The sequence below is a fragment of the Piliocolobus tephrosceles genome, chromosome 2, assembly GCF_002776525.5.
Source record: "Piliocolobus tephrosceles isolate RC106 chromosome 2, ASM277652v3, whole genome shotgun sequence".
NCBI lineage: Eukaryota > Metazoa > Chordata > Mammalia > Primates > Cercopithecidae > Piliocolobus > Piliocolobus tephrosceles.
In genome coordinates this window covers 114757539-114768575 of record NC_045435.1, presented here as the reverse complement: position 1 = coordinate 114768575, position 11037 = coordinate 114757539, and the positions used below count along the sequence as shown (strand labels likewise).

At 40.1% G+C, this 11037-nt stretch overlaps 1 protein-coding gene across 1 annotated transcript; it reads right to left on the bottom strand.

The window, feature by feature from the left end:
* Positions 1-364: 364 nt before the first annotated feature.
* GHSR (growth hormone secretagogue receptor) lies at positions 365-5545 on the bottom strand. Its single transcript, XM_023213520.1, has 2 exons — positions 4707-5545; positions 365-2549 (listed from the first exon to the last, which is right to left on the bottom strand). Exons 1-2 carry the CDS (start codon positions 5500-5502, stop codon positions 2245-2247), a joined length of 1101 nt encoding a protein of 366 aa, XP_023069288.1. The 5' UTR covers positions 5503-5545; the 3' UTR covers positions 365-2244.
* Between the last annotated feature and the right edge of the window lie 5492 nt (positions 5546-11037).

Here is an 11037-nt window from a genome sequence, read left to right as displayed (position 1 = left end):
CAAACATATTCTCTGAGTTTCCAGATTAATGCCACTGAAGGACAATGGTGGTCCCTACTACATTAACTACTCCCTGAAGGTGAATTAGGCCAAGACTAGACATAAACCCACAAGAGAGGAGGCTAAGCAATGAATTAAGAGTTGGGATTGTTTTCCTCCAAAGCAATCAATTATGTCATGGAGGTCAAGGTTTTCTTGTTTGTTTCCTCTCAAGCAGGATGTATTTATAGACAAAAAATCTAAGGCTTCAGGAAGCGGAACTACCTTTTTTGGATTTACTGGGCCCTCTCCAGGACAATAATGCTCAATGCCCTAATTAGTATGCCATGAACTTAAATGAGTCAGTGTATTTTGTTTTTGTTTTTTTAATATCGATACATTCTTAGGAATTAACTACATAATCAGCTTGCTAGCATTCTGTAGTTAGATCACATTGGTGGTGCAGTTTTAGTGTCAGAATGAATCTCGGAAATATTTATCTAGAGAAATAATTCTAATTATGATTGTGTTTGGGTGTTTCCATACTAAATAATAAATCAATTATTTCATCATGATTATCTTTCTTTTTGTTGAAGGGAAAAACAGTCATGGCAGGAATTTCCCTAAATGGTTCCATCCATTTCATAGTTGTGAACCAATAACTTCATGAAGGAACTGCTTATATGACTAAGTATTGCACAGGATTATGAAAAGTTATTATTCTTTGCATACTAAAGATATTAACCCAAATCTTTAGAATGTAAAGAGTTGACTGTATAGGAAGAAATGTCAATATAAATGAAAATTATATACTTATAACAAAATGTACGATACTTAGTTGAAGATCTCTATTCATTCATAATTACAATTAAGAGAGGATCTGGAAGTCCAGGTAATCATATCTATCAGGTAAGCAATGGGATATAAGCAGCAAAACTAATTTGGAGACAGGACACAGCATAGGCATTTTAAAATAAATGGTTATAAGATTTTTGAAAGTTTTTAATATCAATAAGCAGTAGCATTTAGGGGATTCTTAGTATTTCACATAAGCCTGCTTTCATCACTTGAAAAATTTCTGTATTCATTAACTTTCTTGTAAGCTTGCCAGAGTACGTTACAAATTATTCCCTTATTCACAAATTGAAGCCTTATGATTGACTTAAAAATTGTTGTTAAGCCATATAAGGCAGTTTGTGATTACCCATAATTGTTTTATAAAGTTTCATTTCCAGAATATTAACACATGCAACTCAACTTAATTTAAAAATACATGTTACACATTTCATATCCATTCTCTTCTGAGCATACAGAACAGGACATTTAGTGTGATTTTTATATTCATCACTCTAAAATTCTGCTATGTGAACATCACTATAAAAACATTTTAGGGAAAGAGTATTTATTTTTAAACATTTTATATAAGGTGAATTTTGTGTATACTCTAGAGCTGTGCTGTTCCAAGTGGTAACCTCAAGCTACTGGAAACTTGAAATGTGACTAGTGCAACTGAAGAACTGAATTTTTAACTACAACTAATTTTAAGTTTAAAGGGTTACAGTTGTTTCAGTTATGGGAAAACTTTTAAGTGTGTTTAGACAACTTAGGTTGTTGAATCTACTTTTTATCTGTAAATTTTATGAAATCTAAATACATCAAATATTACCGATGAAAACTTAGTGCCCAAATTGAGGGATTCTGTAAGTGTAAAAAGCATGTCAGATTTCAAAGACTTAGTGTGAAAAAAGCATGTAAATTTCTTTTTAATAATTTTTGTATTGATCGCTTCTGTGCCTCATGTTATATTTCTCTTGGACAGCACTGCTCTAGAGCTTTATGAAAATTGCTAGTTTTTAAAAGTTACATTTTAAAATTTGTATTATGTAATGTCATTCTTTTAACCAAATAATTTTGATCATTATGAAAAAGCAAAGCAAATTTGTATCTACCCACCAAGAATTGCCCTAATTGCTCACTCTGCTCTACCTCCTTTCTCTGAATTGCAAAGCCCTCACCAGCACCCACAGCAGAATGCAAAATCATAGGCAGTGAATATGCAGAAATCGTGTATGAGAGCACTGATAAGTGTGCAATCAAATCAAACTGCTCGCACCCTACAAATGATGTCTTTTTTCCCTCCAAAATGTTTCCGGATCTATGTGTTCCTAATTCCAAAATTAACCTTCAGCTTCCTCCCAAGTTCTGCTGCGCTATGTCTTCTGGTTTAGAATAATAAGCGGTGACGGTACTCAGCAATGTGCTAGGTCATGTATTAATACTAGATTCTGTCCAGGCCCGAGAACTTTCGTCCTTCAGAGTGGAGAGCTTTCTCTGGGAGAAGGGTTCGAATCCCAGAAGTCTGAACACTGCCACTCGGTACTTCTTGGACATGATGTTGTACAGAATGGGGTTGATGGCAGCACTGAGGTAGAACAGGACAAAGGACACGAGGTTGCAGTACTGGCTGATCTGAGCAATCTCCAAGGAGCCAGGCTCAAAGGATTTGGAAAATAAATATCGCCCTACATGGAAGGGCAGCCAGCAGAGGATGAAGGCAAACACCACTACAGCTAAAAGGACAATGGGAGAGAGATAGTCAGCTCAAGAAATGTCATAGCAAATCACATTCTATTTTTAAGACTTTGTTTTTGTTTCATGGTCTATGACCATTGACTTCAGAGAAACATTGTGTTCTGCTCTTCCTCGTTCCAACATTTTAACAAAGGTTCAGTCTGTCTGGACCAACAGTTCAACAATTTGTACTGAGCTTCCCAGTCATTCCTATTTAACAACTATCTAAGTGATTTTTTAGTGAGTTGACATATTGACTCAACTGACTAGACCATTTCTTCACAATGGTCCAGCAGTTTTTATGTGTTAGACACAACACACACATTTATGAGGTAATGTGGTTGTACTCAACCATAGCTGTGTATCCGAGTCTCCTGGGGCACTTTTTAAAACAATGCAGATTTCTTGAATGTAGTATAGATTCAGTCAATTTAAATCTCTAAGAGGGAGATCAGGACATATGCTTTATCTTTTCTTTTCTTTTTTTTTTAAGTTTCACAGAGGATTGAATATACAGCCAGGATTAAGAATCACTGAGCGGAATGATTCTATACCACCTAGAATAGATATAAGTAAGACATAAGTAAACCAACTCATATAAATTATCATCCATCCAAGTCTTCACTTTGCCTATGTAAGATAATTTTTAAAGATGTCTAAATGTTTAGATTGTTTTAAATTCAGAAATCAGGGAAAAATAATAAATAACTTTTTAGTCCTTGTAACACTTCAGTGATCTCTTTCAAATTGTCAAGGAAGAAGAAAGTTAACATTGGTGTTGAGACACCAATGAAGAAATTAATAGCTTGAAAATAAAACTGGAGGAAATTATTAAACTTACCCTTAAAACTAAGCTGTATAGTAGCAATCTAACTGCCACAATAACAATGTGAATCTCATAGGTGAGAGCTTAGGCTCCCTTGGAGGACTAGCAGATTTATAACCTATGAGTCATATCACGAGAATCACTGGTCCAGAAAATAAGATCTTTGACATTCCTTTAATAAACTCTATCACTGTAATATGTAGGATCCAGGAATTGTAAAATTGGAAATATGAAATCATCCTGGAATGACTTCTAAGAAGCCTTAAAATATGCCAGTAAGTATGAAGTCTTGACTATAATATCTAAATAAGAAAATATACAGACCTTGGTTTTGAAAATGCAAGTAGAGTTAATATTTTGCTGGGATGTAGACACATTTATTATTACTTCCCTTGTACCAAACACATATACTTAAAGAAGCTGAATTTGTGCAATAAACATTCAGCAAATCCAGTTATGACATTGTACCCAGATGTTCCTGAAGGGTCATTTGGAGAGGCAGTGAATTCTGTTGGTTTCCACAAAGTCTCCTTTCCTCCTGTTGGAGCTTTGTTTATTCTAGTTTATCCTTACCTTATCCTAGTGATACCTTATCCTATGATTACCTGAAGAGGCAGGTTATCATAAAAACAAATGAAACTTCACTGATTTGTCGCTGACTTCCTTATAAAACTGTATAAACAGCAGCAGGGTAAACAGAATTGATGCAATTATCTGAAAAAATGCAGGGCAGAAAACAAATCACAATATTGAAAGAAAAATGAATCATCTCTAAGAGTGTTATCCAAATTGATCATGTCTTTGGTTGAATTTACCACTGAACACTTTCTAGATCCAAGCCCTGCTTTTCTTAATGTAACTTAGATATTCACAAATTCTATTTGAGGCAGGAAGTCAGTCCTCACTTTTAACGCTTAAAGACCACAACAGATTTTTATAAGATAGCTCGATTTTAAAGTGGAGTTTCTGGCTGATATAAAATTTATTTTGGGGAAATACAAATGTGGGACATTTTTCTGTGAAAGAGAGAAAAGAGAGACGGAAGAAAGAGACACAAAGAGATAGAGACGGTAAGAAAGACACTGACAAAGTAAAGGGGGAGTAGAGAGAGACAGAGACAGAGAGAGAGGTTGAGAGACCAAAAACATCACTCAGGAAAGCAAGAGGAGAGAACAATTGAGAGACATGCAGAGAGAAAGAGGCCCAGAGAAACCGAAGAAAGAGGTAGAGACTCAGGTGGAAGTAGAGATGGAGACTCAGAGAGAGGGGAGCAGGCACAGGGAGAGGAGAGGATCCGCGAGAGAAAGACTGAACGCGCGCTGAGACCCACCCAGCATTTTCATGGTTTGCTTGTGGTTCTGGTCCCTGAGCGAGGCGCCCACGACAGCATCGCCGCGCCTCCTCCGCCACAGCTTCCTGCCGATGAGACTGTAGAGGACCGTGAGGCAGAAGACAGGAAGGAAGAAGAAGATGCTGGACACCCACACCATGACGGTGAGCAGCCCAGAGCGCACCGCGAACTCGGTGGGGCGGCATTCGTTGGTGTCCCAAGGGTCGGTGCCATTCTCGTGCTCCACCCCGACTAGCACGAAGATGGGCCCGGCGCTGCAGAAGGCCACGGCCCAGATGACGAAGATGACCAGCTTCACCCGCCCCTTGGTGACTACCACCTTGGCCCTCAGCGGGAAGCAGATGGCGAAGTAGCGCTCGACGCTCAGCGCTGTGATGGTGAGCACCGTGGCGTAGGTGCAGCTCTCGCTGACAAATTGGAAGAGCTTGCAGAGCAGGTCGCCGAAGTTCCAGGGCCGGTACTGCCAGAGGCGAACGAGGTCCAGGGGCATGCAGAGGAAGATGAGCAGGTCGGAGAAGGCCATGCTGGACAGGTAGAGGTTGGTGGTGGTGCGCAACTCTCGGAAGCGCGACACCACCAGCATGGTGAGCAGGTTGCCAGAGATGCCCACTACGAAGAGCGCCACGCAGGTGGCTGTGACGCCCGCCAGCAGCGGCGCGGGGAAGAGCCGCAGCAGCTCGTCGCCCAGTGAGTCGTTGCCGGGGGAAGCATCCCAGTCCAGGTCGGCCAGCGTGAGGTTGAATCCTGGCTCTTCGCTGGCCGTCGCGTTCCACATGCTGCCGGCTCAGCCGAACAGGCTCTAGGACGTGACTGCGCTGGGAGGCTGGACTGAGCTGGCTCCCGAGGAGGTCCGCTTAGGCGCGGGAGGGTGCGAGGGAGGAGCGGGTGCAGAAGCGTAGGGAGGATGCTTGGAAAAGAGAGAGAGGGAGGTGAGAGGCAGAAGCCGAGGGAGAAGGTGAGATGGGGACAGGGAAGAGGGAGAGAGACTGGTGGTCAGTGGGTGAGAGAGTGACCCACTGCTTTCTCTGGCACCTCCCCTTTCCCCCACCAACTCCCCCAAAGTTTCTCTCTCCCAACACATCCTCCGGTCGGCGCCCACACACATACCTGTCATCAGCCCTGCCTTGCCTTTGCGTTCTCTCTCCAGTTCCATCTCACACTTCCCAAAGCGTCCCAGCGAATGGGGACCAGAGGGACCAGGCGCCGCGAAGCGGGAGCGTGAGGAGCTCTCTCTGGAGCCCTGGGCGACGCTGGACTAGTGTGCCCCGGAAGGACAGGTCACACCCAGGGGTGGGGGTGAGGACATGGTGGCGGTGGGGAGGACACGAGGACACCAGCAGCCAGGACCTGATTTCTTCCTCCACAAGGCTGCAGCTGGCTATGGCCCTGGTGGGAAGAAAAAGCGAGCTTGCCCAACTCGACTTGGGAAGGGGGACAGAGAGAGAAAAGAAGGACCTTGTGTTTGTGTTCATACCGGTGAGCACCAAATAATAGTCTCACGTAGTTCTAGGACCCGGGTTCAGAGATGTGACTACTTGTCCAAGGTCACACAGCGAGCTGGGGACTCCGGGGCCAGTGTTGGATCTCCCACCCGGTTGAGACTTCTGAGCTCATAGGGGCAAGATATGTGAATAAACCCTGTCCTGAATCCCAGTCCTTTGTATCACTTGGTGGTGATAGAGAGTCTGCTGTAGGGGATACTACTTTTGCTTGATGCAAACCTGGTGGCGGGGTGCCCAGGGTGGTCGGGGAGGGAACAGGAGAAAGGAAAAAGCAGGGTTGGAGGTGTGTGGAGCCCGCAAATGAAGAAGAGGCTGTGAGGCTGGCGCGTCCAGAGTGTGCAGGAAACACTTTTTGAGGCATAATTGAGAGATATCAGCCATTTAGTAGCCGTAATCTCTTGGGCAAGGTCTTCAACCTCCTGAGCGTTACTTCTTTTTCTTTGAATTGCAATGATTTGTGCGGACCACTAGGGGTGAATATCAAGTGTCAGGGACCACCGGAGGCACTCAATAAATAGAAGACGCGTTGCTGTTGAGAAGTAGAAGCTGTGCCGGTGGTAATAGGTCAAAGGCCACCCTTACACTAGCGAGGTGACCCTCTGGACCCGGTCTGTGCGTCTGCTGCTCAGAGCCAGAAATTGGCACCCGAAGACATGAGACTGCCGGTTGCCAGCGAATTCACAAATCCGACCGGCCCCTCCCGGCTCACCTACCTCGGGACCGCCCCAGGAACATGTTCAGCACCGTGGCCAGCGCCACATCCATCCTATGGCAAAGCGCCGCTGGAGGAACAGCTTCGCTGTTTTTCCAACTCGCGCTTCTAACGCTTCAGTCCTACCCCGCGGACGAGCAGTGCACACTCCCACGAAATACAGGCCGGCGTTAGCCTCTGCCTTGACCGTACACATCGGCGCTCACCCGATGAGATCCCACGTACTGTATATGAGAGAGTTTCCCCCTCAGTTGAATGCGTTTGTACGTGCCTTTCAGTTTGCACCACTTCTACTACCTAAATTGTTAATGCTTAAAAGTCCACAAAGACCTAAGACTGAATGGGTGCACAAGTGCGTGAAAGACTCCATACAGTAAGATACTACATGAGAGAAGTTTGATACAAGAAATTTAACATAGTGGCTTGGTTGCGTCTGGTGTGTTAGACATTGGACCAAATTGAGTTTTGTTTTGTTTTGTTTGGTTTTGAGACGGGCTCTCCCTCTGTCGCCCAGGCTGGAGTGCAGTGGCGCCATCTCTGCTCACTGTAACCTCCGCCTCCCAGTGTTGGATCTCTCACCCGGTTTGGACTTCTGAGCGCCTAAGTCCGGATTCAAGCTACTCTTCTGCCGCAGTCTGCCAAGTAGCTGGGACTACAGGCGTGTGCCACCATGCCTGGCTAGTTTTTTTGTATTTTTAGTAGAGGTGGGGCTTCACCATAGTGGCTAGGCTGGTCTCGAACTCCTGACCTCATGATCAGCCTGCCTCGGTCTCCCAAAGTGCTGGGATTGCAGCCGTGAGCCACTGTGCCCAGCCCTAAATTGAGTTTTTAAAACGTTAATTTCAGACAACTATTTTTTAAATATTACAACTAAGTCAACCTACCAATTACTAACACGTTTTTATTTAATCAATAACTTTGATTTTATTACTCCCTGCCCTATATTACCAGTAGGTTGATGTATGTGGAAAGAAAGGGAGAGAAAATAGACTAGGATAAATCAGAATACTATGGGAAGTTATTGTCTAAGACCGAGAATCAGGAAAATATTGTGGGATATATTTCTAGTCTACACAGTGCCAAAGCTATGGTTGATAGGTGAAAAAACTGGAAAAAAAAAAAAAAAACCCACCAAAACTATTGTGATAAAAATTTTTTTTCATGTTATCTAAAATAGCCAGCCATTTAATGGCACTCAACCAGTTTCTAAAATATAGAGAAGTCTATATTGCATGACCAAGAGGAAACAGAGGGTGCTATTGAAATTGATCTATTTATTCACAACATGTAAAATATTATGTAATACTGTATATAAAACTATCTCTAGTATGTGGTAGGTACTAGGAAAAACAAAATAAAACCCAGACAGATCCTATATTCATAAACTTACAGTCTAGAGAGAAAAAATACAGTTAAATAAGTAATGCTAATACAGTATTGATAAGTGCATTTAAAGAGGCATGTACAATGAGCCCTGTTGGAATACAGAGAATGAATGAACCACATAGAGGCTTTAGAGAAGGCTTCTCAGCGGAAGCAACATCTGAGCTGGATCTTGAAAATGTTCAGTTACGTCAGAAAAAGGAAAACTTGCTCGACCGTTCAGACAACGGACACAAAAGCATTTTGGAGTGACACTCAACAAGTCTTGTTCTATGAATGGTGTAAAGAGTATTATTATTGACTTGTGGATTTTTATATAGTCAGTGCACACGGTTCAGTTACGGCGATTTTTTTATTTTAGACACTCAAATTGTCCCATCTTTGGCCAATGAGATCCACTTCAAGTTGGCTTCAGGGTCCTTTTGATATGACTCATTTAGATTTTTAGAGCTTCCGTGCTGTGTTTTGTGGCACGATGAGATGCCTCCAGCTCACATAAATTCTCCACACTAGACCTAGGAGCAACCATTATTTCAAGAATCCCTGGTATCTATAATGGGAAACAGCATTTAGAGACCACCATTTGGGCAGTGGGATTGGTTATTGTGCCTGGAGCATTATGCACTAGATTCTGTAGACAGAGGTAGGATACATATACACACATATGTATATTCTATACATATAAAGTTACATAGTTTCCATTATGAAGATATACCTTAGTTTCATTTAACCAATGTTTATTGATAAATATTTGTGTGTTTTTAATAATCTGTTATTGCTATAATATATATTGCTATATATTCTATATATATTGTGTATATATAGGCTACACACTATATATGTGTATATATGCATATATAGATGTGTGTGTACAATCATTATCATCTCACAATATCTAGATATCTATAAATCATGAGATTATAATTACAATAATGTAGATAAATTAGACAGACCCTGAGCAGATGAACCAAACTAGCATCACCACTGTGATACCTTGGGAAGAACACAATGCCACTTATATGTATTCCAGCTAGAAATGAAGAACCTCAATATAATCACAAGGAAATATCAGACAAACTCAAAATGAGAGATCATTTATTTAAAAAATTATTCCAAAAATGTCAATGTTATATAAGACAAAGGAAGACTGAGAAAATGTTCCAGAATAAATGACACCAAAGAGACATAACAACTAAATGTAATTTCTGATTTTAATTTCTGATCAATGCTCGGTTTATTGAAGTTGACAGTCATATGGAAGAGGATATTCTTATTCTTAGAGATGCACACTCAACTGTGATTTATGCAGCTTACTCTCAATTGTTTCATAGAAATATGACGTGTGAGTGTATGTGTAGATAAATAGAGCAAATGATAGAGCAAACGGGGCAAAATGTTAATAACAGGTAAATCTTAGGAAATGGTAAAAATTTTTTTGCACTATAATTGCACAATTTCTATAAGTTTAAAATTATTTTCAAATAAAAGTTCAAAACTCACATATTTGTATAGATATTTCTGATTCAATTTCCAATTATTAACTTCTTCGAGTTTATATTTATACTGAATATCTTGGTTTCTAACAACGTAAACATAATTATCTTATACATAAAATGATTTCAGACTTATAACATCAGCATTACCACTAATAACAAAATTGACAAATGAAGTTTGAGTTTTTTTGCAGTTTCCTTTTGTCCTTACAGTATATCCCACTAAGTTTGTACAACTGCTGTGTTTTAAAATTACTTGAAACAATGTTTTTCTATGTGTGGTTATTTACCGATTTGATACATGGTTCATTTGTTTCAATTACTTTCAATGTTTTAAATTTTCTATTTATTTGTAAGTTTTAGTTTTTAATATATAAAACATTTACATGATCTGACAATTAAAATGTTAAAACAAAGTATGGTTCTAAATTTAAAACTTTAAATCAAAGTATACTCAGGAAAATGTTATTTTTCAATAGATAACATTTAAAATTTTTAGCTTCTAATTTATGTCTTGTGTGTGTTTCTTTTGTAAGTGTGTGTGTGTGTCCTGCTACAAGGTAGTATACTATACATTCACGCTAGATTATCTTCTGTGTTGCCTTTTCAATTTAACATTATATCCTGAGATTCTCTCATAGCAATTTTTTTATGTTTTTTTTTTTTTTAAATCCATCTAGGGAAAGTTACATAGTTTCCATTATGAAGATGTACCTTGGTTTCATATAATCAATGTTTATTGAGGAATATTTGTGTTTTTAATAATCTTTTCTTGCTATAAATGATAATGTATATATCATTTTATATGCATATAGCTATATTACAAAATAATATAAAATAATAAAAGAAGAAATGATACATGGCGGTATACAAATCATTGAATGGCACAATACAGCATGGATAGACAGTGTATAGTGCCTGAGTGTCAAGTCTGAGCTGTGAAAACATACAGAGAAATTTGGTATAAGGTAACAGATACAACATTACATTATATTTTTAGAAGTGGGATTGTTGAATCAAAGGGTCAAAGTAATTTTGTTATATATTGCCACATTCCTCTCCATGGGATTATATCACCTTGTATCTCCACCAGCAATGGATGAGAGTCCCTCATTTCTCCCAACCTCTACCACAGTGTTGTCAACTTCTTAATTTTTGCCAACTTAATTTTAGGTGAGAAATGGTTTCTCATTGTGTTTTTCCTTTGCATTCTTTTATTC

Bases quoted from the DNA above. Each gene is read 5' to 3' on its own strand.
- GHSR (XM_023213520.1), bottom strand. From the start codon at position 5,502: ATGTGGAACGCGACGGCCAGCGAAGAGCCAGGATTCAACCTCACGCTG. The intron at 2,550-4,706 runs GTGGGTCTCAGC...TTGTCCTTTTAG, and splicing joins GCAAACCATGAAAATGCTGG to CTGTAGTGGTGTTTGCCTTC.